Source organism: Thamnophis elegans, chromosome 10 (assembly GCF_009769535.1).
Source record: "Thamnophis elegans isolate rThaEle1 chromosome 10, rThaEle1.pri, whole genome shotgun sequence".
NCBI lineage: Eukaryota > Metazoa > Chordata > Lepidosauria > Squamata > Colubridae > Thamnophis > Thamnophis elegans.
The window spans coordinates 65,187,098-65,215,094 of record NC_045550.1 but is presented as its reverse complement, the minus strand read 5'-3'; the positions used below and the strand labels follow the sequence as shown (position 1 = coordinate 65,215,094).

Here is a 27,997-nt window from a genome sequence, read left to right as displayed (position 1 = left end):
ATGTAACCTGTTGATAAAAGCAGTGGTTTGATTTGCATTGAAACGAAGCATGAAGAGCTGCTTTAAAAGTATTTTAATCTATACGTATCACTCGGTATATACCCAGTATACAGCATTGTACTGTGCTACCTTACATTTTTATACAGACTAACCGTAAAAAATGTAAACACTCAAGGGGAGCAGAGGTACCAGTGGGATCATAAGTTAGGCCTGGATTTTTTTTGCTCTCAAGCAGTGCGTAGCCTGTTCCAAACCCACTCTAAAATGACTGCAATGTTGTGTGTGCTATCGGGACCAAACTTTCAGATCGAAGCACGGCTGAAGGATGAGATGAAAGAAGGCACATGGGTCAAACCAGAAGAGTCTCGGCGGAGCAGGGGGGGGGGGAGAGTGGCAAATCACCTCCAAACAAGCATTTGCTTGCTGGCTGGCACAATTTCTCCAGCAACAACCAATAATTTGCATAGTACACAGATTTTTTTTTTTTAAGAAATCCCCAGATTGCTCTCCCAAGAGCAGCCTGGAGACAAGCAGGACCCAATCTGCTTCTGCCAGGTGCCTCCCCATCCATCTACCTTGGGGGGAAAAAGGTCTCCCCCCTTTTAGCTCCTAAAAAGGCTCTACAGCTATTCGTGTTCTCAGTTCCCCCTCCTCTCCCCAAGTCCCACCTTCCCTTCAAATGAGACAGTAGTGCAACCGGAAGTCTAGGCTAGGCCAGTGAGTGGAGTAGATAGAGCTAAATATTTTCTAAGCCTCTGCATACCAAGTATGTACAGTTGGGGAGTGTTATCACTCCCTTTCCTGGCCCAATGGCGACCAGCCTGGCTATATAGCATGGCATCTCGCTCGAATGCTGAAAGGGTGGGGAGCTCCGAAGTGGGGTGCCAGCTGTCCTGGGGACAGAACGGAGCTCTCTAAATGGGCTGCAAAAGAGCCCTCTCTAAGCTGTGTGTGTATGTGTGCCCAAGGGGGAAGGGGACTGGGCCCCTTTGAAGTGTGCTTTTGGGAAAGAGATCGAGGAGCTTCCCCCGACTCACTGTTCCAAGGGGCAAAGAACAAACCACAAAAACGGGGGTGCATAATCCGATCCATTTAAAGCCCGAGCAGCTAGCGTACCACAGAGAAGTCTTGCTTTGGCCCATGACTCCCTTTAGGCTGCTGAGAAAAGGCACCTCTGCACAAGGGCAGAGAGGCTACTGGCTAACTTAGTGCATTGCCTGCAGATAAATCCCCCCCCCCCAAAAAACCCCCACAGTCTCGTGTCTGCCAGGCATTTGTGCATTTGCTGCTCTAGCATAACCCTGAGATCTCAATAGCACCCCAGTCTCTTCCTCTGCCCCAATTTTAACATTTGGAATAAGACACGCGGGTCAAAAAGTCTTGGAAATTTCCAGGGCTGCCTCCGGTCTCTTCTCCTTCCCTAGGGCAGTTCCTGCATTTTGATTGTCTTGGCAGCAAAAACAAAAACAAAATCCAACTGAAGCTTTGGAGGGCGGCGGCCCTTCGCCCCTCCCGGCTACCGTCAGTCACAGAAGCGCTTGCGGGGGACGGTACGGGCTCTGTTGGACCGGCGGATCTCTTGCTTGGCGTCGCGGCAGCGTTGGCAGATGAAGACCTCGGGCACGTTGGACTTGCGGATCTTGGCGCAGGAGAGGTGTATCCAAGTCGTGCACTCGTTGCATTCGATCATGGGTCGCCCGGCAAAGGGCTTTAGGCAGAAGCAAGTGATGAGGTCCCAAGCGTCGTCTTCTGTGTAAAAAAAAAAAAGAGGGTGAAAAAAAGGTTTTGTGAACGGCATCCTGGTTTGTTTTCCTTAGCTAGCACACCTCAATCGAATATTGGGATTAGTAAAGTGTTTATTCTAAGACTGTTCAGAGCAGTGGTCCCCAACCTTCTGGTTTTGCAAACTGGGGGGGCAGGGGGGATGGTTCCACATGAACAGCGGGCAAGCGCATGCACGCTCCATTGGTGCAAGCTGCTCGAGCAAGTGGAGTTGCATCTGCGCACACAGCAGCCTGGGCGATTAGGGACACCTGCCTTAGAGATGGCTGTAAAATTAGCTGTTTTAACTTCCTTTCATTTTCAAACCATTTCCTTTATGCAAAACGCTTGAAATTGTACCTTATGATTCTTGACGAATGTATCTTTTATTTTATATACAGTGAGATATATGCACCAAAGACAAATTCCTTGTGTGTCCAATCACACTTGGCCAATAAAGAATTCTATTCTATTCTAAATGCCATGTCTGTAGTTTAGAGTTTTAGAGTTTAGAGTAGTGATTGAATAGAACAAGAATAACTTTATTGTCACTTTGATTGTACACTAATCAGCATACATTCAAATGAAATTCCATCGCATACCGCTCTCAAAGGGTCACCACCTCCAATATACACTACATAAACATGACAAAATAAACAAACAAATAAATAAATACAAAATGATGCATGTGCCCACTTATAGGACACAGAGAAACAAGAGAGTCTAGTTTGGATGTATACATGTAAATGAGCCTCCAAGGCAGCATTTCTCAACCCTGGCAATTATAAAGACGTGTGTGCCTCAATTCCTAGAATTCCCCAGCAGCACAGCATTCTGGGAATTGAACCCCACTGGTCATAAAAATTGCCTGGATTGAGAATTGTGGCTCTCTGGGCTTATTAAAGAATTCAACCAAAATGCATGTGCTCCCCCTACTGGCAGCTGGCAATACTGCCCTTAACTCACCATCTGTTTTGGCGTCTGAGGCTCCAGTGAACTCTTCAGGCATATCTGCAAGAGGAAGAGAGAGAAATATCAGGTAAAGAAGAGTGTCCACATTATGTTGCTCACTGCCACAGTTTGCACAGCGTCCTTCAACCTAAACAGAGTATGTAAAGCCATGTAAAATGGATAAAGCAGCCACTATGCCTTTAATTGATTTAGTTAAGGAGCCAACCATTCTCAATCAAGAGATTCATCAAACTTCTTGAAGCTTATTGGCTCCTGATGTTGCACCATAAATGTTGCCTAATCTCTCCACGCACAAACTCCACTAACAATGGGAAAATAGCGTCATTTGGCACTCCTCAAAAGTAATAGGATTTCTGGAAAAGTGAAGAGATTCCTACAGAGGAGAATGTGATTGGGAAAATATTAGAATGTGCAGAAAAGAAAAGATTAACATTGACAATCAAAGAACAAAGCAATTATTATACTATATAGGAATCATTTTATCAATAGAGAATAAGTATAAGAATCAAATAAAAGTAGATGAGTAAATATAGAAAACGTATTAATAGAGTTAGATAAAACAAGAAGAGGATTGTTATAGTATTAGACATTTAATGTATTGGTATTAAGCTAAGATTGAATAATGAAGATGATTGTAAGTTTTAATTATTGCACAAAACATTTGTACCCAGACGACAGGATGGATTGTTTGTATTAAAAATAAATTTTATTTAAAAAATAGGATCATTCCCAGGGAGGACTCAAGTCAGATCACTTCCACCAGTTCTCTAAGGCAGACACTCTCAACCCAGCAACTTTTGAATGGGTAGACTTCAACTCCCAGAATTCCGCAGCCAATTGCACCCTATAACGCAAGCAGGGCATCCAAAGTTCAGGCTGTCGGAGAAGCTGTGAGTATCCAAAAGAAAATGAACATCTGCATGGGTTGCCAAGGTCTATTGCAGATCTACAGGAGGAGCTGATCTCTTTAAAGCAAGGCTCTTAAATCTTGGCAACTTTAAGACTTGTGGACTCCCAGAATTCCTCAGCCAGCCAAGCTGGTTGGGGAATTCCGGGGACTTGAAGCCCATAAGTCTTAAAAGTGGCGGAGGGAATTCTGCTTCATGCTGGTTGGGGAACTCTGGGAGTTGAAGTTCACGTATCTAAAAGTTCCTGAGGTTGGAAAAACCTGCTCTAGAGCAACAGTCACCGAAACTGGTGGTCCGTGAGAAAATTTTGGTGGCCCGCAATAAAAACCTTTGCATTTTTATATTGCGCTGGACCGCCAGAGCAATTAATCCTGCTCACTGACGGGATGGGGTCCTTCAGGCACTTAGCTTGGCTGCCTGTTTAGTAGCTCCAGCCCCTCCCTCCCTGGGAGTCCAGGCGATTCACAAAACTTTGGCCTCAGGGGGCCAATCTAGCATCTGGGCTGGCTACAAGGCAAACGTTCATTCTTATGTATTTGAGGTTCCTGGCTGCAATGGACAGCAAAGCCAGGGTTGACCCCGGGCACTTCTCTCTGCTAACAGGCAGCCCAGCTAAGTGCCTGAAGGACCCTATCCCGTCACTAATTCATATTAGTGGTCTGCGGGTTTTAAAATTATGAACTGAATGGTCCCTGAGATACGAAAGGTTGGTGATCCCTGCTCTAGTGAACGGCTGTGTTAAAGGCCTATGGCCTAGATGGATCAAAATTAGCTGGTCTGGTTAAGGGGGGAGGTCACCCTTGTTGAATTACTTCTAAGACAGGGGTGTCAAACTCGTCAGGTCGTTGTCATGTGATGTATCGCGACTTTTCTCCCCCTTCGCTAAGCTGAGCTTGGGCGTGAGCAGCGCGTGACGCATCCGATCCGCAGACCGCGAGTTTGACAGCCCTATTCTAAGAATACCATCACTTGCAGACTTACCGCTAAGTTGAGGGACGTCTCCTGCCGGTTCTTCTGTGCTTTGCTCCACTGCGCCCCAAGAGGCAGAGGTGGTTCTTTCCTCTTTGCATGTCCCCTGTTCCTCAGTCTTCTCTTCAGTGTAAAGTCCAGGGATACAGTCTTTCTCTGTTTGCTCCAAAAGAGGTCTGGATGGGATCTTTTGGAGACAGGATTGCAGCTCCTTCACTTCCGTGAAGGGCGTTCTCTGTGCATGGTCCTTCGGGGGCATCAAGCCCTTGTCTGTTGCCTGGTTCACGCTGAGTTTCTTTGACGACTGTGACTGTTTCCTCTTCTTGGTTTGCTGGTGCCGACCAGTGCAAAAGCTACTGGCTACGTTGGGGCAGTTCAGCAGCTCTCCTGTCCCCTTGTAGGCTCCGCTCCTGCCTCCTCCATCGTCTGAAAGCACTTGGGAATCACAGGACTGAGCCGATCCCCAACTCTCACTGTCTTGGGTGCTTCCAGTGCTGTTCTGAGGGCTCCTGTTGCCTCGGCATGTCCATGGCTCATTCTGGGGATGGGAGAAAAGAAAAGAAAGCTGTGGGATTTGCATTCTGGCAGATGGGAGAGAATGGGAGCGCCCAGCACCCAGGCCAGGAAGGTAGAGAAAGGGCCAAGTGCTCGACAACCGTTCTTACCTCCTTTGGGTAGGGAATGTAACCTGCGTAGGCTAGCACAAAAGTGCAGAATTGATTGAAGTCTTCTACAGTTCTCTGTCTTTTCTGGGGTGGCTGCAAAGATACATGGATTTTACAAGTCTGGATCTCAATATTCCCTTACAATAGTTTAACTTCAGAGCAACCATCAAGTAAACAGTATCCCAAGCAAGAAACTGTTGAAGAACTATCAGTAAACAGCCCAACCAAAGTATCCCTAAGACGCCCCGCACTCACACAGACCAACAAGTAACCAGAATATAAACTGAGAGCAGACAGCATTCCTTACTATAACACTGATGTTGTTACTTAGTTTGGGTAATGAAACGTCTACAAGAAAACAACCAATCTCTCATTTCAACTGAGCTACAAATATTCTCCTTTATTGGGTGCTTTTACAGTGTTAATGAACTAGCTGAGCATGAATAATAGAAAGTTTCTATGACATTCCCCAACAAGTGGAATGTCACGAGAACACAGTCAATGCAAGTTGGTTGACAAAACCTAGACTATCCTATTCAGTTCCATAAATCATTGCCCATCATACCCATACAAAAAAATCTATCATCTTGCCAATATATCCTTGGTCAACACTGTGAGCAAAATACTCTTTAAGGTGGATTGCTTGCTATCTAAATGTAAGCGCCTCCCTCACTCAGAGGCAAGCCACTCAATTGTCCTGCTCAACCTTACTGACAATCAATGCCAGGCTGGAAAAAAATGCGAATGCATCTCAAGCACCGGCTGAGCTTGGTTTGCATGGCAGATTCTGGTGTGGCACCAAGACAAGAAGAGCCCTGATTGGACCCAAAGGATCTGGGCTGGCCTTCTGGATTATCCAGTGGACATCTAAATGCTTTTGGAAAGTTCACCAGCCTGGACTCACCCAGTTCCTTCCACTGTGGCTTCCCAGCTGCAAATATTTCAAGCCTTCTGCCACAAAGATGGGGTGATGTCCACAGCCCTCAATCTTGATAGCCACATCCCCTTTTGTGGTTGTTGTTAGTTGCGAACTTGTGTCCCACCCATCGCGACCCCATGGACAACGTTCCTCCAGGCCTTCCTGTCCTACAGCCCCTTCTCAAACCATTATCTATCTATCTATCTATCTATCTATCTATCTATCTATCTATCTATCTATTATCTATCTATCATCTATCTATCTATCTATCTATCTATCTATCTATCTATCTATCATATATGTGGCTACCAATCTCACAAAAAGTGACTCTGGATGGCTTGCCAACAATATTTAATTACACATCAGGTGAAAATGCTTCCTTCTCAGTCCTGAATCTCAATGAATGGCCTTGAGTTTGGACCCTATGAACCCTATTTGCCCAATGCTTAACCTTTGTGTGATTTTATACACTTCCACACCTGTCTTCATTATCTTGCACTCCAAGCTACTGTGCCCCAGAAAGCTGGCTGGGGAAATCTTGGGAGTTGGGAGTCCACCCATCTTAGTTTGAAGTTGCCCAAGTTGAGAAACACTGGTTTAGTTTTACAAACAGGGAAAATCAGTTATTTTAAAGACCAAGCTAAGACATGATGTGGGGATAAAATGCCACAAGGCATTTTATGGCCCAAACATGCTTTCTGCCTCAATGAATACTGTCACTTCCCCGAGGACTAAACACAAGGATAAAAAAAAAATCTGGTTTTTTTTTTGACAGTTAGGACATTTAGCCAAGATATTCTAAACAAGGAGAAAATACGTAGGCCACCCAATATCTTATCACAACAGAAAGGACAGTTTGGTCCTGTGGTTTTTCTCGTTTCCAAAACCAAAGAGAAAGGGAGTGAATTCCAGCAGTAAATCTCAGAGCCAGGATCTCCAGGGAAAGGAACTCTCCTGCTATTTAGTGGGGAAGATGATAATAACAATGATAATGGTGTGGAAGTGTGGAGACATTTCCCTGCAGGCATGCAGTCAAAGCAAACAAGTTGGCTTGCCTACAGACAAAAGAAAAGCCGAGATCAGATTCCAGCCAAAACAAGGGAGATTGCTAAATTCTTAATATCCTCCCTCCCCAATTTGAAGAACACCAGGACAGTCTATTATTATTATTTTATTTTGCAAAAGCCTGTGCTCAAATTGACCCAATATGTCATTGGATAGTGAGATGGGTGGGCAGCATATAAATTTAATCAATAATATTGATGAAATGCCCTGCCAAGCTGGCCCATGGATCCAGCCCCCCCAAAGTTGAGACAGGTACTCTCTAGAGTAAAAGGGGGGGGGAGGTCCTTTGTTCTTTGCCCCACATCCTAAGGAACTCTAAAAGGTAAAGGTTTCTCTGTCAGTCATGGTGCTCATTGCCCATGTTGCCCCAAGATATTTTCCGGGGTCATGTGGCCAGCATGGTTATGCACCAAAGGCACATTCTGTTATCTTCCCAGTAAAGTGGTATAGGTACCTATCTATCAACTTGCATTTGTCTGCTTTCGAACTGATAGGTGAGCAGGAGCTGTCTATATCCCCTTCTTTGTGAGATTGGCACAAAGAAGGAGATAAACCTATTCTCCAAAGCACCTGAAGCCAGGTCACGAAGCAATGGATGGAAACTAATCAAGAAGAGAAGCAACCTAGAACTAAGGAGAAATTTCCCGACTGTTAGAACAGTTAATCAGTGGGACAGCTTGCTCCATCACTGGAGGTTTTGAAGAAGGGCTTGGACAACCATTTGTCTGAAATGGTGTAGGGGCCTGCTGCCTAAACAGATATGTGTGTGTGTGGTGTTGGAGTAGAACCAACCTTTTGACCTCAGGGACCACTAAATTCATAATTTTACATCCTGCAGACCACTAATATGAATTTTTTAAAAAGATAATAGTATTTAGAGCAATATAAAAACCATGGTTGGTGACCACTGGACTCGAAGACCTCCAAGGTCCCTTCCAACTCTGTTATTCTGTATGTTATCCATACTAAGAAATGCCCTTCCTCTTTTAGCTATTAAATTTAAGGGCCACCCATCTGGTTACCCAAAGCGCCTCCGGTTACACATTTAGAGAAGAGAAAGTCGTCTGAACGGATCCAAGGCCAGGAACGGGGATCCCCCCCCTTTTTTTTAAAAAAAAAGAGAAGCTTTCCTGCCAAATCTCAAAACAGGAAGGGGCAGATAAGAAAGGAGAAAATGATCCTCACAACAGACAGACAGGGCCCTAAACTATGATCCATCTTTTCAGGGATGGAGGGCCACAAGGGTAACCCTGAGACTAAAGCGGCGGGTCAAGAGCCAAGAACTTGGAAATTTCCCCTTCTTTTTGGGGGAGGGGGAATTATCCACATCAAAACTTGGGGGGGGGGGCTTTGTCCCATTTCCCCTTCAAAAAGAGGGGTGGGGGAAAAGAAATTGAGGCAAGGTTTTTCTCCCCCACCAAAAAATAGGGGGATGGAATTGAGACAAGGTTTTCTTGCCCCTGAAAAGGGTGGAGGGAATTGAGATAATTGAGGCAAGGTTTTTCTCCCCCCCCCCAAAAAAAAACAGGGGTGGAATTGAGACAAGGTTTTCTTCTCCCCCACCCCCGAAAAGAGAGGGGGGGATTCAGACAAGGATTTCTTCCCCTACAAGAAAAGGGGGGGGGGAATTGAGACAAGGTTTTCTCCCCCCCCAAATGGGGTGGAACTGAGAGAAGGTTTTTCTCCCCCCCCCCCAAAAAGAGGGGTGGAATTGAGATAAAGTTTTCTCCCTCCCCCAAATGGGGTTGAATTGAGACAAGGCTTCCCCCCCCCCAAAAAATGGGATGGGATTGAGACGAGGTTTTTCTCTCCCGCCCCCCAAAAAGAGGGGTGGAATTGAGATAAAGTTTTCTCCCCCCCCCTCAAATGGGGTGGAATTGAGACAAGGTTTTTCTCCCCCCCTAAAAAATGGGGTTGAATTGAGACAAGGCTTTTCTCCCCCCCCCCCAAAAAATGGGATGGAATTGAGACAAGGTTTTTCTCTCCCGCCCCCCAAAAAGAGGGGTGGAATTGAGATAAAGTTTTCTTCCCCCCCCCTCAAATGGGGTGGAATTGAGACAAGGTTCCCCCCCCTCAAAAGAGGGGGGAAATTGAGATAAAGTTTTCTCCCCCCCTCAAATGGGGTGGAATTGAGACAAGGTTTTTCTCCCCCCATAAAAAATGGGGTGGAATTGAGACAAGGTTTTTCTCCCCCCCCCCAAAATGGGGTTGAATTGAGACAAGGTTCCCCCCCCCTCAAAAGAGGGGGGGAAATTGAGATAAGGTTTTCTCCTCCACAAAAAATGGGGTGGAATCGAGGTAAGGTTTTCCTCTCCCCCGCTCAAAAAGGGGGAATTTTCTAAGGAGGACGGGGGGGGGGAACCCTCCCCCCCAAATGCCATCCAGTCGTGCCCGTTAAAACGTGAAGGAAACCAACAAGCTGAGCGCGTGGAGCCGGCGCAAAACACCCTCGTTCCCCTCACACACACCCCCCCCCCAAAAAAAACCGGGGCCAGGCGAACTTTCTCTTTCACACACACACACACAGCGAGACCCCCCCAAATCCCCTCAAGACGCCGGTCCGGCTCGAGCCAAGGGCAGCGGGAGGAGGGTCGTCGTCGTCCTCCTCCTCCCCCAACCCCTCCACACGCTCCCACCCGGGCGGCGCTTAAGATGGCGCCGCCGCCGCCGTCCTGAGCCAAAGAGCCCGGAGGCACGGAGGCAACTTCGCGGGAGGAAGACGACGGTCTCTCGCTTCGTAGGACCCCCACGCCCCTCCTCGAGGGGGGAATAAAAAACCCGGGGGAAAAAAGGGGTTCCCGGGGTCGGAAAACGCGGGACGGCCGCTGCCAAAACTCGGCTCCGGAGCCGGGGCGGAGCCGCAGTCGCGCCAAAGACACCCGGGAGCGCCGCCCCCGCCGGGAGAAGCGGCTTCTCCGCCCCGCTCCGAAGCAACGGAGGGCGGGGGAAGGTCTCTCGGCCACCCCGCCAACCCCCACGACTCGGGAGACCGGGCCGGTTGGGGAAAGAGGGAGGGCGGCCAACGGAGCGGATTTCCCCTCTTCTCGGCCGCCCGGTTTGCTCCCCCTCACCCTGCCCCGCCGCTGCCCGCCTTTCCCTCCCTCCCGTCCGCCGCGCTCGGGACTCACCTCGTCGAAGGCTGGGAAGCCCGGGCTGGGCACGGGGCTGGCACCTGAATGGAGGAAGAGGAGGAGAAGGGGAGGTTAGATCAGAACGGGAAAGCAGCCGGCGCAACCCCGCGGACGCCGCCGCCTCTCGCCCGGCAGGCCCTCCCTCCCTTTGCAAAGCGGCCCCGCCGCCCTTTCCTCGCCCACCTGCGTCCTCCTCGGAGCTGTTCATCCCCGCCGTCCCTTCAGCCGGCTGGGCTCGGCCGCCCGTCCGCTCCTCTCCGTTCGGCTGCTGCTCCCGCAAAGGCGGGCGGGTGCGGGAAGGATCGGGGCGCGGGGGTGGGCGGCGGGATCGGCAGCGGCGGGACGCGCTTCTCTCTCTTCGTTCCTTCCTTGGTGGGTTGGTTGGTTGGTTGGTTGGTTGGTTGGTTGGTTGTCCAGCGGCGACGCAACGAGGGCTGGCGGGACCGGCTGCTCGCTCGCTTCCCCAACGCCCCTCCGCTTGTAACCGGCGCCGGCTGTTGAGCGCCAACTCCGCCTCCCTCCCTCCCCCGGCCCGGCTCCGCCCATCCAGGACTGGCGCGGGAGGCAGTACCACCTGGGGAGGAAGGGGAAGGGGCGGCGGCAGGCGCGCGGAAGCCGGCGCGGGGTGGGGGGGCGGGAGAACCTGCTCTTCCCGCTTTACGCCCCCCCCCCGCGCTCACGCCCTTGGATTCGTCCATCAGCTGAAGTGGGTGGGAAGGGGGGAGTCTGCCCTCCTCCCCCCCACCCGGACGTCGCGAGCATCGGTGGGTGGGTGGGTGACGGTGCTGCTGGTTTAGGAGGGGAAGGTGGGCGGCTTTACGCCTGGATGTCCTGGCAAAGGTTTTTCCTTCTTTCAGCCTCTCTCCCTCTTTCTTTTTCGGTCTTTTGCTCCTTTCCCTTTTTTCTTTCCTTCTTTCAGGCTCTCCCTCTTTTTTTCTTTCTTGTTCTTTTTTCCTTCCTCTCTTTCCCCCTTTCCTTCTTCTCCTCTCTTTCCTTCCTTCCTTCCTTCCTTCCTTCCTCTTCCCTAGATCAGTGTTTCTCAACCTTAGCAACTTGAAGATGTCTGGACTTCAACTCCCAGAATTCCCCAGCCAGCGAATGCCCGCTTTTCCCTCCCTCCCTCCCGCCGGCTGGGAGTCCGCCGCGTTCGGGACTCACCTCGTCGAAGGCTGGGAACCAGCGAATGCTGGCTGGGGAATTCTGGGAGTTGAAGTCCGGACATCTTCAAGTTGCCAAGGTTGAGAAACGCTGCCCTAGATTGTTCTACTCTTGTGCCTAAGGGCATTCTGAGTGTGTAGGAACTGGATAGAGTTTGCCTGCAACACTGCACTTTAGCCACCGTGCCCCACCCCTCCCCCAGGGCTCCTTTCAGGCACTTCACAGAATAAAAGATCACAGATTAGCAGAGTTGGAAGGGACCTTATAGGTCATCTAGTCCAACCCACTACCCAAGCAGGAGGCCTTTTCTGACAAATGGCAGTCCAATATCTTCTTGAAAGTCTCAAGTGATGAAGTGGCTACAACTTCTGAAGGCAACTTCTGTTCCGTTGAATATAGACTAACAGAGTTGGAAGGGTCTTAGAAACCATCTAGTCCACCCCCACCCCCAAAGCAGGAGACCCTACACCATTTCTGACAGATGACAGCCCAGTTTCTTCTTGAAAGCCTCCAGTGATGAAGCTCCCACAAGTTCTGAAGGCAACTTCTGTTCCATGGATTGATTGTTCTCACTGTCAGAAAATTTCTCCTCATTTCTAGGTTGAATCTCTCCTTGTTCAGTTTCCATCCGTTATTCCTCGTCTGGCCTTCAGCTGCCTTGGAAAATAGCTTGACTCCCTCCTCTCTGTGGCAGCCCCTCCAATATTGGAAGACTGCTATCATGTCTCCCCTGGTCCTTCTTCTCTTCGCTAGACTAGCCATGCCCAGTTCCTACAACCATCCTTCCTATGTTTTAGCCTCCAGTCCCCTGATCATCCTGGTTGCTCTTCTCTAAACTCTTTCTAGAGTCTCAACATCCTTTGTACATCGTGGTGACCAAAACTGAATGCCGTATTCCAAGTGTGGCCTCACCAAGGAATTATAAAGTGGTATCAACACTTCACCTGCTCTTGATTCTATCCCTCTGTTGATGCAGCCTAGAACTGTGTTGGCTTTTTTGGCAGCTACTGCCCACGGCTGGCTCCTATTTAAATGATTATCCACTAGGACTCCAAGGTCCCTCTCACAATTACTACTATTGAGCAAGATACCAGATATCAGGCAGAATTGGCATGCTGCGGTTCCCCATCCACTGTGTCATTGGATGAGATCAAGAAAACAGGTCTTCTCTGTCTCCCGGAGATCTCTTTGTGTTTCCTCTGAATGAAAAGAAAATTTACAACATTTAGGGACGATTTATATTGATATTGTTTCCTGATTGCTTATTTGTACCCTATGACTATCATTAAGTGTTGTACCTTATGATTCTTGATAAATGTATCTTGTCTTTTTATGTAAACTGAGAGCATATGCACCAGACAAATTCCTCCTTCTCTTCTCTTCTTTTCCTATTTTATATTCCAATATTTCTTCTTTTCTCTTTTTTCTTCTCTTCTGTTCCTATTTTGTATTCCAATATTTCTTTTCTTCTCTTCTATTTCTATTTTATATTCCAATATTTCTCCTCTTCTCTTCCTATTTTATATTCCAATATTTCTTCTCTTCCTATTTTATATTCCAATATTTCTTCTCTTCCTATTTTATATTCCAATATTTCTCCTCTTCTCTTCCTATTTTATATTCCAATATTTCTTCTCTTCTCTTCTCTTTTTTCTTCTCTTCTGTTCCTATTTGATATTCCAATATTTCTTTTCTTCTATTTCTATTTTATATTCCAATATTTATCCTCTTCTCTTCCTATTTTATATTCCAATATTTCTCCTCTTCTCTTCCTATTTTATATTCCAATATTTCTTCTCTTCTCTTCCTATTTTATATTCCAATATTTCTTCTCTTCTCTTTTTTCTTCTCTTCTGTTCCTATTTGATATTCCAATATTTCTTTTCTTCTATTTCTATTTTATATTCCAATATTTATCCTCTCCTCTTCTCTTCTCTTCCTATTTTATATTCCAATATTTCTCCTCTTCTCTTCCTATTTTATATTCCAATATTTCTTCTCTTCTCTTCCTATTTTATATTCCAATATTTCTTCTCTTCTCTTCCTATTTTATATTCCAATATTTCTCCTCTTCTCTTCCTATTTTATATTCCAATATTTCTTCTCTTCTCTTCCTATTTTATATTCCAATATTTCTTCTCTTCTCTTTTTTCTTCTCTTCTGTTCCTATTTGATATTCCAATATTTCTTTTCTTCTATTTCTATTTTATATTCCAATATTTATCCTCTCCTCTTCTCTTCTCTTCCTATTTTATATTCCAATATTTCTCCTCTTCTCTTCCTATTTTATATTCCAATATTTCTTCTCTTCTCTTCCTATTTTATATTCCAATATTTCTTCTCTTCTCTTCCTATTTTATATTCCAATATTTCTCCTCTTCTCTTCCTATTTTATATTCCAATATTTCTCCTCTTCTCTTCCTATTTTATATTCCAATATTTCTTCTCTTCTCTTTTTTCTTCTCTTCTGTTCCTATTTGATATTCCAATATTTCTTTTCTTCTATTTCTATTTTATATTCCAGTATTTCTTCTCTTCTAAGTTACAGCACTGAAAAATGCAACTTACAAACATTTTTCACAGTTAGGACCTCCATAGCCTGCCCACGGGGCAAAAGTCACTTCACAAAGAGAAGCATTTTTGGGCTCTGTTGTGGTCATAAGTCGAGGACTACCTGCATATGTCAACCTCCCTAGTTAGAAGCAGGTCAGGAAATCAACTCCTCCCCTCCCCAAGGAGGCCTGAAATTATTTTTTTTTTTAAAATTGAGAATGGCTATAATTACAGAACCTTGGAAGTCTGTCTCTACCGGGCCTCCTCCGTTCTCTCCCAACTCTGGTGAGTTAGGGAGGTGTTTGGACTGCTTACAAAGGCTTATTTGCCCTTGGCGGATTGAAGATAAGTTTCCTCCCTTGTTCCTTTGATAAAGAGTTTGCGTATCTCCTTCAAGGTCAACATTTTTTACTCTGTAGTATTTCGTGCCTTTTAGAGAGGTTTTAACAACAACACCAAGAAATCCCTGGATGTATTTTCACTAGGATTTTGAGTAACAGTATTTTTATACGCTGCCCAGAGTCCCGATAGAATTGAGTTAATGTATATATTTAGTGAATATTTTAAATGGATAATCATTGGGCCCCCTTCTCACTTATTCTTGGGTCTCCAAATAGCCCGGCTTTCTGTACTCTCTCGTCTTCATGACCCCCCAAGTTCTTCTCTCGACTTGCACTCAATTCAGCATGAGGCATAATTTCCCCACAAGCTTTTGTCTTAAGTGTAGCTTATTCACTACAGTACAGCATATAATGTGCAACTATCTGCGACTTAGGGATCCCTTCGGGACATGCATACCCCAAATAAGTGAGAGAAATAGAGGAATAAAATGTCATGGGCATTCCTGAAACGTTGTGGAAGCTTCTCATGGCTGGCACACAACCCTTGTATGGCTACAATTTATTGAAAACTAGCTGATCACCCAGCGTTGCCTGGGTATTTATTTATCTTAATCCTGTATTAGGCAGGAAAAACCCTGATTTTATTGAAAATGCCTGGACCAAACATAATTTCTAATGTTGGATTTTCCCCTTTACCAGAGGGAGCCCCATGGAGAGTACTGTGAAGCCATTACCGTGGCAACTCCACTTCGCTGTACAGCAGAAGCCATTTTACGGCACAACAGGCTGTATCTTAACAGAACGCCCCCCCCCCCCCCAAGGGGTGTCTTACCCCCACAGTATTTTTTTCCAGGCTGGTCTTGTTGTATTCGGGTCTTTTCCTGTCTAAGATTGAAATTGTCTTGTCAATGTTTCAGCGTTTCACCAGCCTGAAGATGGCGAGTGAGACCTCGCTGAAACGTTGGCAAGACAATCTCAATCTTACACGGGAAAAGACCCGAATACAACAAGACCAGCATAATTACACCTGTGAAAATCTACCAAAACAAATATATATATATATATATATATATATATATATATTAGATTTTTTACAACCCCTGGTAAGCCCCAATTATGGGAGGAAGCTAACTGCTTCCATCATCTGTCTATCGGCTCGTCACAAGAGTCCATCACGACAGAAACCCAACATTTTTACTGTTGCCTTTGTTATATTTGTGTTTTTTTATTTGTGCTGATAAATAAATAAAGGGAGAGTAGTATAGATCTATTTCAAGCTATTTAGCGTCATCTTCAGGCTGCTGCTGACTACTTCAGGTTTGGTGTTTACTTCTGGTTTACCTACACTATTCCTGGAAACACCAAACCTGAAGTAGTCAGCAGCAGCCTGAAGATGACGAATGTGACTTCGTCGAAACGTCGCCAAGACATCTCCAATTCTACGCGGGAGAAAACCCGAACAACTAGAGACCTACATACTAACACCCGCGAAAACCACAGAAAACATATATATATATATATATATACACACACACACACACACACACACACACACGGAGGGAGGGAGGGAGGGAGGGAGAGAGAGAGAGAGGGAGAGAGAGAGAGAGAGGCATAAGACAAGAAGGGACGTTGAATTGCATTTAGCAAATAATCATTGGGAGAACATTATAGCCCTCCTTTCTTACTCAGAGTGGCCACATGAAATATCAAAGTGGCCCTTAACAACAAGTAAGACATTCATGGGCATGGATGCAAAAAGAGCTTTTTTATTTTTATTTTTGGGGTTTCATTTGTTTATCAATGTTTTATCCAACATGTTTAATCAGATCAGTTAAAGAATGAGGTCAACCTAATTGTCTTGTCTGAGAAATGGCATAGGGCTGTGATGCCGAGCCTATGGCACGCATGCCCGAAGTGGCACACAGAGCCATGTTGCCTGGCACGCATGGCGTCCTGTTCCTCTTCCGGGTTTCTGGTGCGCATGTGCGCTCAACGATCAGCTGGCCTTTCCAGTACCGGAAACTGGAAGAGGTGATCTTTCCTTTTCCTGCATGAGCATGCGCGCCATTACACATGCATGCACGACAGTTGCTGGCCAGCGCGCATGCGTGTCCCAGAAACCTGAAGTTCATTTTTAGGTGCCCTGTGCCCTGCACAGCTCCTCTTCCAGGTTGCGGCATAGATGAGTATGCTCTCTCTTTTCGGCCCCTGGTATCGAAATGGCTCGCAATTACTGGCATAGCATTTCCTGCCTGAGCAGGTGGTTGGACTAGAAGACCTTCAAGGTCCCTTCCAACTGTTACTCTGTTCTGTTTTAGTAAAGCATGATGGTGGATCTGGATACTTGAGAGACTGCCTACTGCCAATTACCTCCACACGACCTATTAGATCTCACCGGTTAGGCCTCCTCCGAGTCCCATCTGCTGGTCAATGTCGACTGGCAACTACGCGGAGGAGAGCCTTCTCGGTGGCAGCTCCGACCCTGTGGAACGATCTCCCCGTGGAAATTCGTACCCTTACCACCCTCCAGACCTTCCGCACAGCCCTCAGAGCCTGGCTATCCCGTCAGGCCTGGGGTTAAGACTACAACCCGCCCGAATAGTATGAATGTTGTGTTTTAATTATGTATTTGTCTTATATGTTAAAAGTCTGTCTCCCCCCCCCCTTTTTAAGTTGTAAGCCGCCCTGAGTCCCCCCAGGGAAAAGGGCGGCATATAAATAAACTTTAAATCTAAAAAAATCTAAAAATGGTGAATTTTTGTGGCTTTGTTAGGCTGGGAGAAGAAGCCTGATTATTGTGCATGTAGGAGATGGCTTATTTTGATAAACAAGCTCAGTATGATGTGAATGTAGGCATTCAAGCCAGTATTCAGTCCGGTTTCCTGACATGCAAATATTGTTAATACTCTTTAATATCCAGCCTACAGTCCAGGACTATAGGGAACCCTCAACTTACATCTAGTCACTTAACAACAGTGCAAAGGTGTGGATTCCAGCCGCCATTACTACTGGTTCGGTAGTAAAATATATATATATATATATATGGGTGCGTGCGAATTTGCACTTAAAATGATCTGCGCAGGCGCACATTAAAAAGAATAAAAATTTACATTTTTTCAATGAAGATTGTTCTGCGCCTATGCAGAACAGAAAATCAAGATGGCACTGCTGAGGATAGAACCGGTTTGGTCACGTGCCTGCCAGAGTTACTACCTATTCGGCCAAACCGGACCGGGACTCACCTCTGAAATGGACCCAAAGAAAGTACTGATGATTTGGATTCAAAGCTCCAGTGGCTGGACCCTTCCCTTAAGTCACGTGATTGCATTCTGGATGCTTGGCAACCAATCAACCAATCACCTGTGATCAGGTGATTGCGATTTACGTTTTTTTGCCAGGAAAAGGTGTTTACTTCGGCTTTCCAGCAAAAAAAAAACACTAATTGCGGACTATGGGTTCACTTAAAACATCCGCCGATTTGTTTTAATGACCATGGTGCTGCATGCCGCAAAAAACTCCTAAAAACATGATGACCAGTGGTGGGTTGCAGGCGGTACACCCCGGTACAGGTGAACCGGTGCCTGCCTGGAGCACCGGGTACCGCTCCGGTACGGTGCTTCGGAGGGCCCACCTGAGCTCCTTACCTGTATTTGAGGTTTTTGGTGCTTCTGTGCAGGAGCACACGGCACCTATGCGACGCTCTGCCGAGGCTCGCAAAGGCGTCGCAAGAGGTAATGATGCATGCACGCACGGCGTACCTGTGCATGTGGACGCCAGCCCCGGACTCCGGAACCCACCACTGATGATGACCCATGTAATGACCAGCAAGACTTACAATCATAAGTCCAGGTTGAATTAGAAACCTAAATTATCTATCTGTTACAGATAGTCCTCGATTTACAACAATTTATTTAGTAACAGTTCAAAGTTACAGCGGCACTGAAAAGTGACTTATGGACGTTTTTCACACTTCGTTGCAGCATCCCCATGGTCATGTTTTTTTTAATTCAGATGTTGAACAACTGACTCACATTTATGACGGGTTGCAATGTCCTGGAGTCACGGGATCTCCTTTTGCGACCTTCTGACAAGCAAAGTCAATGCGGAAGCCGGATTCACTTAACAACTGGGTTACTAATTTAGCAACGGCAGCGATTCACTTAACAAGTGTGGCAAGGAAAGTCATAAAAATGGGGCAAACTTCATTTCACAAATTTCTTACTTGGCAACATAAATTTTGGTCTCAAATGTGGTTGTAAGTTGAGGACTACCTATATTCCATGCGCCACAGTATTCTTCAACTTTTTTCAGGACTATTTCCAAAGTTTAGCAAATACTGGACAGATTCTATCCTGTTGGATAAGTTCCAGCATACCTTTATGTACAGGTACTCCTCGTCTTACAACAGTTCATTTAGTGACCATTCAAAATTACACCAGTTCTGCAGTGACTTATGACCGTTTCCCACATTTACGGCCATTGCAGCATCCCCATAGTCACGTGAACAAAATCCAGGACATTTGGCAACTCATATTGGTGAGGTGTGTGGTTTCTTAGATATTGCGTGTTCATCATTTGTGATCTTCTGGCAAGCAGAGTCAATGGGGAAGTAAGAGTCACTTAACCACTGTGTTACAAACTTAACAACTGCAGTGATTCACTTAGCCACTGTAGCAAGAAAGGGCATAAAGATAAAGGTTCCCCTGCACATGTGTGCTAGTCGTTCCTGACTCTAGAGGGCGGTGCTCATCTCCGTTTCAAAGCCGAAGAGCCAGCGCTGTCCAAAGACGTCTCCGTGGCCATGTGGCTGGCATGACTCAAAGCTGAAGGTGCACGGAACGCTGTTTCCTTCCCACCAAAGGTGGTCCCTATTTTTCTACTTGCATTTTTACCTTCTTCCCCACAAAATAATACCTCCCCGGATAATAAGCCTGATTGGGCTTGAGTGCATGCGCTAAAATAAGCCCTCCCAAAAATATTGCAACACAACAGCAGCAGCTATGAGGTGACCACGCTCGCCGCCTCCTGCACCTCAAAAATAATAAGACCACCCCAAAAAGTCCTTATTTCAGGGGTCAAAAGAAAATAAGACCGTCTTATTTTCGGGGAAACATGGTACATGCTTTTGAACTGCTAGGTTGGCAGTGGCTGGGACAAGTAACGGGAGTTCACTCCGTTATGCAGCACTAGTTATTCAAAGCGCCAAGCTGCCGACCTTTCTGATCGACAAGCTCAGTGTCTCAGGCACTGAGCCCTCAAAGAAAGGGCATAAAATGGGACAAGGCTCACTCAACAACTATCTCGCTTCGCAACAGAAATGTTGGGCTCAATTGTGATTGGTCAAGGACTCCCTGTATACAATCAACTCTGGTAGACACCAGCCCCCTTTCCCGGTGTAAAACTACCGTATTTTTCAGAGTATAAGACGCTCCCTAGTTTTTGGGAATGCCTCTGCCAAGCAGCATCTATGGTATTCAGCTGACACATGGTTAACAAGGTCAGCCAATGAATAGGCATAGCAACTAATTCAGCCAATAAGGGCTATTTGGACTGTGAAATTTACTGTGACAGCAACAGGGAAACAGGAAGGAGCCTGGCTTAGATGAGAACTGAAAGTGAAACTGCTTGTGTCTTGCTTGTATTTACCTTGGAAAACCTGCTTTTGGTAATGTATTGTATTATTATTATTATCACAATTGTATCACAGTGGCCAGTTGTTTCCCCGGATTTGGCATTGATTACTAGTCGGGCCTCACCCAGGAGCCTAGGACATTGTAACATATTTTTGTAATATGCGTGCGGATCCAAGCAGTGCGGCTTTTTGCATTCGACTGATGGTGATTTTGTCAATTTTTAACTGTTTTAAATGTAATTGCAGTGCTTTTGGAATAGCACCCAGTGTGCCGATTACCACTGGAATTACCACTGCTGGTTTGTGCCATAATTGTTGAATTTCGATTTTTAAACCCTGGTATTTCATGATTTTTTTCATGTTTCTTCTCGTCAACCCTGTTATCACCTGGTATTGTGATGTCTATGATTGTAACCTTATTTTTCTCAACCAGTGTGATGTCTGGTGTATTATGCGCCAGTATTTTGTCCGTTTGTATACGAAAATCCCATAAGATCTTGACCATGTGATTTTCAGTGACTTTTTTAAGCTTATGTTCCTACCAGTTTGTTGTTGTTTTAATATTATAATTTTTGCACAAATTCCAGTGGATCATTTGTGCTACTGAATTGTGCCGCAATTTATAATCAGTCTGCGTGATTTTTTTACAGCAGCTGATTATTATTATCAATCCTGCTGAATCAGTTATTGTGCTTTCTGAATGTGGTTGCTGCTGCAAATTCTTCAGCACTTATTGCAGCCTGATTCAGCACAGCTGATTGGCGGGTGGATTGGACTGCGGGAATACCCCTAATCAGCTGTTCCAGGCTGCAGGGATTGCCACAATCCATTGCTACCTCCATGCCTCACGTTTTTGGCCTCTGGTGGGGATGGGTAGGATTTCCATTCGGTGTATAAGACGCACCCAAATTTTCGCCCTCTTTTTGGGGGAGGAAAGGTGCGTCTTATGTTCCAAAAAATACAGTACCCATGCTGTTAAAAAAAGGGAAAAATATGAAATCCAAGACCAGAGAGAGAGCCATTTTATTTACACCGCGATCTCAGTGCTGATGAACAGGGGATGAAAAGCGTCACGTTGCAATGTCAAACCACTTCATGTTATTATCGAGACATGGTGCGTTAGCTGGGACACATCTTAACCCTACATGGAGTTGGGACCTTGAGAGGCTCGGGAGGCCATTGTTAGATATAAGCGCCCCTCTCCTCCCCCCCCCCCCCAAAAAAACCCAGAACAGCCAAGGCCACCACCTTCTGGCAGAAGAGGAAAAGCTGCTACGTTTCCACCGTCCTGTACCCTGCATACAGTAGTGTTGCTTTTTGTAGCGTGTCGTGTCTCCCCCGTGCCAAGATCATCTTGAAGAACGGAAAAACGAAGACTGGCTCCTATCCTCATACAAAAAGCTTCACTATCTGAGTGGGGGAGGCGGCGGGGGGGGGGGGGGGGGGAGGAAATTTAAGGCTATGCCATGAAAAAAAGGAGCCATTTCAAGATAACCTGGCTTGCTCCTTTGCTTGCTTGAGTGGTGCTTGGAAGGGCTGCAACTCTTCCCAAAAAGGAGCGGAGGGAGGAAGAAGGCAAGAAACGATCCAGTTTCCAAAGGACGGTTTGCAGCTCCAGCCCATTTCTGGGAGAAGCTACTCAACGTGCAACATTTCGCAGCATCTGACACCCCCCGAAGCCTTTGTACATTCTTCGGCGGGTGGGTTCAGTTCTATCAACAGGCGGGGGGGGGGGGGGGAAGAGACAGGACAGCTTGGAGCAGCGATGTCTCTTCACCCATCCCTTCACTGGGTGGAACCCTCCCTCTCCCCCCTCTCCCCCCAGCTGTCCTTCCGTCCCCGCCCAGCAGAGACTTGGCACAGATCCAGCAGCGGAGTTGGCAACTTGGGTTCCTTCTGTCCTCTCTTTCCCAGCGGATGCTGAGTTTCTCGGGGGGAAGGAGGGGGATCAGCTCGGCGGCTGGCACGGCCGATGTTCGCCCGATGGCAGTGGAATCCCCCCCGGCGACTCCATGGGGTGAGCGGGAGGGCTGCTGCAAGGGCGTGTTCTGCTCTCCACCAGCTCACGCACCCCAGTCTGGCGGCTTTATAGGAAACCTTCTTTCCGGAACTGCTCTTGAAGGATGTCTCTGTACTCGTCGAAGCCGCCCTCGATGCGCTGGACTGTGCCGTTGCCGCACACCCACAGCTCCTTGCACACCAGCCGGATGAACCGCTCGTCGTGCGAAACTAGGATCAAGCCGCCCTAAAACAAGAGGGGGGGAAGGAGCCTCACATTACAACTGGGGAGAGTTCAGGCCGCAAGGCAGCTGTTCCCACACGACAACCTTCTTGCCATTTGGCTTTTAATACGATGAAAACCCCTTGGTGCTCTCTGAGTTTGGTTGATTTCTTGCAGATGTTTCGATACCATGGGTGGAATTCTACCTGTTCGGACCGGTTCAAGTGAACTAGTAGCTCTGCCGGTCAGATGGCAATGAACACATGAAAAGCACACACTCACCAAATCGGTTGTTTAACCGGCAGCACTCCACCACTGTTCGATACCTAAACTGGGTATCATCTGTTAATTTAACACTGATGATGTTATCTAGTTTGGGTAATGAAATGTCCGCAAGAAAACAGCTAGGCTAGAGATCACCTCATTTCAACCTTGCGCTACAAATATTCTCCTTTAGCAATAGCACTTAGAACCATGGTAGTGCAGCGGTTAGAGTGCAGTACTGCAGGCTACTTCAGCTGACTGCTAGCTAGCTGCAGTTCGGCAGTTCAAATCTCACCGGCTCAAGGTTGACTCAGCCTTCCATCCTTCCGAGGTCGGTAAAATGAGGACAGAGATTGTTGGCCGGGGTGGGTGGGTGGGGGCTATAAACTGCTTAGAGAGGGCTGTAAAAGCACTATGAAGTGGTATATAAATCTAAGTGCTATTGCTATATACCGCTTCATAGTACTTTGCAGCACTACGTTTTATAGCAGGGATGTCAAACTCGATTTCATTGAGGGTTGCATCAGGATTGTGTTTGACCTTGGGGGCCTGGGAGGGCGTGGCCAGCTCAACTTCACTCCTGTTGGGGATGCCTTTGGTGACTCGAGAGCTCTGCTAGCAAAAACAGGCTCCCGAACTCTGTTTTTGGGTGCAATGGCCTTGTGCAACCCTCTGCCAGCAAAAACGGAGCTCGGCAACACTAACATGCAAAGTCAACTCTCAGACTTACCCGGAATTTGTTGAGTGCTTTTGCTAGAGCTTCAATGGTTTCCATGTCCAGGTGGTTTGTTGGTTCATCCAGTATGTAGAAGTTGGGGCTACAAGAGGGGGGAAGGGGAGAAATGCAATTACAGTATAGGCAATTCTTGATTTACAACTTTGAGGCTGGAATGATCACCATCATTCCATCATGTTGGTCATTAAGTGAGACATTCCCAAGGCCCTGCCTGATTTTTTTTTTATTAATTTTTTTTTTAATTTTTAATTTAAAACAAATACAACATCTTTCTTTACATGCTATAGAAAGTGTGTCAGTCGGTCACAAATAAACTTTCGTGCATCTCCTCCACAGTCAACAAACATAACTCATGTTAACTCGAGCATTTTAACTCAGATATTCATACATATCACCATCATCATATATCCATTTTCATTTGACTGTAATTATTATTTAAAAATATTAATAAAAATAATAATCTTAAACAATACATGCCCACACCAGTGGGAAAAGAAAAAATAATAAAAAACAAGACAAAAAGAACAAAAGACAAGGCAGGGAAGAAAAAACAAGACAAAAAACAAAAACAAAGAAAAAGAACAAAAAAGAACACAGGTATATATTATATAAAAGTTTGGCATAGTTAAGGATGAAGGATGTTTAAATAACTGTAGTCAACTAAAAGTGGAGGTATAATGATGTCAATATGGTAAACATTTGAGTTAAGATATTTGAATTAATATGAATTAATGGAAGAGATGCACCAAAACATGTTGTAACCAGCTGATATACTTTTCTTTTATATAAGGCCCTGCCTGATTTTAAATCCCTTTTTTTGAGGTGCTCGTTAAGGACATGCGATGGTCGTAAAGCAAACGCAGCTGTCACCAAGCAAAGCCAATGGCTACAATGGGTGGCTTTTTTTTTGTTTTTTGTTTTGCTTTTGTTGGAAAATGGAAAATGAATGCCGGCTTCTGGCAAAATAAAAAAATAAAAAGACGTAAATTGTGTTTGTGTGACTGCAGGACGCTGCAAATTGCCATCAATGTGGGCTGGTGGCAAAGTGCCAAAAAGATTATTTCTATTTCTTGAATTTATAGGCCACCCAATCCTGGAGGACTCCGGGCGGCTTACAGAAATAAGAATATTAAAGAGACCCTGAAGGCGGGACTTCCTGATTCATCCGGACCTGGAGAGAGACAAGGAGAAGGAGAAGACAAACAGCGAGACACGTGGCTACAAGGCGGAGGGTGTTGCTTTCCTCTTCCGGAAGGGCAGAAGACTAAAGAATAAAGACTTAGCGATGTTCTTAAAGCTTTATGATTTCCGTCTGGGATAAAATGGAAAAGTTGTATATCGATGATGAGACATGGAGACTGAAAGAAGCGTTGCTGATTGTGGACACATATTGTATATAAGATTTGTCTGAACTCTAACTCAAATTGCGCATGAATTATTTTCCTAGGCGAGGAGAGCGGAGATTGCGATCTTTTTGAGTTGTGGTCTGGGACGAACGGAGTTGGGAGGCGCGTGGGAGAGGGAAGGGTAGCGAAAGCTTAATTAGATTACCTGGGGCTAGAATGCAAGCTGATGTTTGTTTGAGTTGCTATTTCAATATAAGGTCAAGAAAGATTGGTCGGAGAGTCTTCAGGAAAGTGGAGTAAATATGGGAGGAGCAATGGATGCGGATAAAATATATATGTGGATATGGATAAAGGCAGGGTGGAAGGTAAAATTTTTTACATGTGGAGGTGGGTAAGGATAGAAAGGGAGGTGTTGGAAATGAAAAATGAAAGAAGTACTTGAGTTTAATGGTTTTATAGAAAGGTTTGGATATTCGGATAAAAAAGAGATAAATTAAAGGTCTGAATAGATAGACAAAGCAATGAGACTTTTAGTTGGGGAATCCTAATTGATCAACTTACCTGGCTCTAATACAGTTTGAAACCCTGCAAGTAGTAAAATAACCGAAATTTGGAATGAGCTACATTGTTTAAGATTTACAGATAATGGGAAGCTGTGTTAACGTAGTGGGTTTATTGACCCTTCTTGTTTCTCCTTTCTTTTTGTGTGTGTGTGTGTGTTTTTTTATTTTGTATTTTTTACTATTCTCTTTTTTTTTCTTTGGCTTTACTTTTATTTTATTTTTTTAATTTTAAAGTTAGCTGGCCTTATTATACTCAAATGCTTGTTAAAGAATTATGCCGGGTATGGGACCTGCGAAGCCGTAAGGGGGTTAGGGAGGGGGGATTATAGGGGGGAGGGGGGAGGGTGGAATTACAGTTTCAATTCTTAGAACAATAAGAATTCACTTGTATACTGCGGCTCTTTTTCCTTTTTTCTTTTTTTCTTTTTCTCTTTTATTTATTTTTTTTTTTAAAAAAACAAAAACAAACTGAAATGTATGGATACACCAAAGCGAGGAGAAGAGGGAAAGAGGAGGGAGAAGTAAAGAGGGAGTGAGAGGGAATGTAAGGAGGGTGAGATGGAGGGTAGGGGAGATGTCTGAGGGGGAAGGGAAGTAGAAGAGGGGAATGCTGGAGGGGTGAAATGAAAGTTGGAGGGGGAGAAGAGAGGGTGTATGGGGGAATGAAGTGTCATGTTGGGTTTTTTTTTTCTCTTTTTTTTTACGCACAGTATATAAGTGATTGTATAAAATGAAAATGAAAATGAAATAAATAAAATGTATTTAAAGATATTAAAAAAAAAAAAAGAAATAAGAATATTAAAAAAGGATTAAAAGCAAGTAAGACACATTATCTTGTTTCCTCTCCATGTTAAGGACACCATCTCTGCCCACTATTTTATTTATTTTTTTAAAAAATACAAATATAATCTTTGCAACATTTCCGTATCGTTAAGCCTCCATTACACTCTTTTTATCCGTACATGCATACCTTTATATATCTATACTTATATAATTTACACTTATATTTCTTCTATACATATTACTCTTTCAATGTACTTATTTCTATAGTATACAGCTTATGTCATTCTATGTACATACATTTCTCTTATAATTCTTATTCTGTACTATTTTATTTATAATCTATCTTACATTCCCCCCCCTCTTGTTAATTATGCAGTTTTATGATAGTTTTCTAATTTCTTAAATCTTTTCTTCCCTTTAATGCTTTCTTATTCTTTGCCTCTTTCCTCCAGCCATTTGTACCATAAATTCCATACTAAGTAATACTCAGATTCTCCGTTGTCTTTTATTACTTTTATGTCTGTCCATTTCAGCGCATTCTAATACTTTTAAATCACATTGTCTTCTGTTTTGTGCGTATGTGATTCTTGCTGCACTTATTACATGTAATATTAAGTGTTTAATTTTCCCCCCTCATAATTCCCTGTAATTATCCCTAATAAAAATAACTCTGGTTTTAGTTCTATTGATTGTGTGGATATCTCTTCCAGCCACTTTTTTTATTCTTATCCAATATTTTTTTTTGCTGCTGTACCACTATTTGAATAATGCAAAACAACAACAACAGAAAATAAACCAACGATAACAATCCAGCAGGATTACCAAGGCATGGTCATCTGGGCAAAAGCCACTCTGCTCTTCTGTCCCCCAGACAGGCTGGCAACAGGGCGGACGGCCAATTCTCCAGAGACTCCGTAGCACCCCAGCTGATGACGGTACTCCTCCTCTGACTTCCCTAAATTGCATGGGGCAGAAAGAGAGGTGTGAAATCCATGCCTAAAACATGAGTTGTGGCCTGCCCTTCAGGTAGCCAGTGGAGCTGTCAGCAGAGTCGGATAGTGAGGAGGTTGGGAAGGAACATGGGCCAGTCCTGGGGGATGAGGAAAGCTCAGGCGAGGGCTCCGTGTCGGAGGCAGAGATGGGGCCAGCGCCGTATGCAAGTTATCAGCCGCCTTCAAGGTCAGACATCACTGAGGCAGATGAACAGCTGAAGCCTGTTCCCAGTGTGCGCATGCGCAGAGTTGCCAGACGAAGGGAACAGCTAAAGAACAGGGGCCGACTTGGGAGTAAGGCCACAGGTGGACAATGAATGGCCCCTCCCAGAGAAAATGAGAGGCGCAAAAGGGTAGTGGAGTTTGCAGGAGAAAATTAGTTTGCTTAATTGGTTTGTGACTCTCTGAGACTCCTTGCCAAGTTCTGCAGATATCGGCCAGTCAGCTCTCCAAGCCAGATAAGGTCTGTGACTGAAAATCCTCCCTTGAAAGACTTTGTTGGCTGTCAATAAGCAGAATTCACAGGAAATTAATGAAAGGGTTTTTTGTCGGGACCAGGAATTTGCTTCATGCTCTTGGGAAGTCTAGGTCAGTACATATATATAGTAGCTTGCCCTCCCCTTGTTGGTAGGGTATGGTTTTCTCCTTGGTAGTGCCTAGTTTAGGCTACTGTTTTCTGCTTGGCTGTTAATCTGGGGTTAATCCCTGCTTATCTGGGTGTTGGTTACAACCAACCAAGCTCAGAGAGCAACAAGGGCTCCACAATTCAGCCCTGAACTACTGATATTTTCCTTTATTGGTTTACAAACGCTAATGGGCAAATTTATTCACAGTGGTATGAATTTGGCCACAGTGGCTGATAGACCATGGTTTGTGGCTTGTTCAAGGAGATGCAAAAAAAAAAAAAGGGATTAGAGGCCTATAAAGCCCACCAGTATATTTTCTCTGCCTCTCTGATTCAATGAGAATAGATGAGCTAAAAGCAGAGTAATATCTCCTACCCCACCCCACCAACTTT

The 27,997-nt window shown here is 45.3% G+C and overlaps 2 protein-coding genes across 2 annotated transcripts in view; one reads left to right on the top strand and one right to left on the bottom strand.

Annotated features, from left to right (window-relative positions):
• Positions 1-27,997, top strand: part of EIF4G1 (eukaryotic translation initiation factor 4 gamma 1) — a 189,446-nt gene that overhangs the window by 148,807 nt on the left and 12,642 nt on the right.
• On the bottom strand, positions 59-10,898 carry LOC116513860 (PHD finger protein 13-like). Its single transcript, XM_032225129.1, has 6 exons — positions 10,574-10,898; positions 10,388-10,431; positions 5,276-5,368; positions 4,623-5,148; positions 2,728-2,772; positions 59-1,749 (listed from the first exon to the last, which is right to left on the bottom strand). Exons 1-6 carry the CDS (start codon positions 10,596-10,598, stop codon positions 1,523-1,525), a joined length of 960 nt encoding a protein of 319 aa, XP_032081020.1. The 5' UTR covers positions 10,599-10,898; the 3' UTR covers positions 59-1,522.

What these genes read in the sequence shown, in the direction of transcription:
- LOC116513860 (XM_032225129.1), bottom strand. Translation starts at nt 10,598, where the DNA reads ATGAACAGCTCCGAGGAGGACGCAG. An exon ending in GCTTCCCAGCCTTCGACGAG is followed by an intron (nt 5,369 to 10,387) that starts GTGAGTCCCGAG and finishes GTATCTTTGCAG; the next exon opens with CCACCCCAGAAAAGACAGAG. An exon ending in AGACGTCCCTCAACTTAGCG is followed by an intron (nt 2,773 to 4,622) that starts GTAAGTCTGCAA and finishes TTCCTCTTGCAG; the next exon opens with ATATGCCTGAAGAGTTCACT.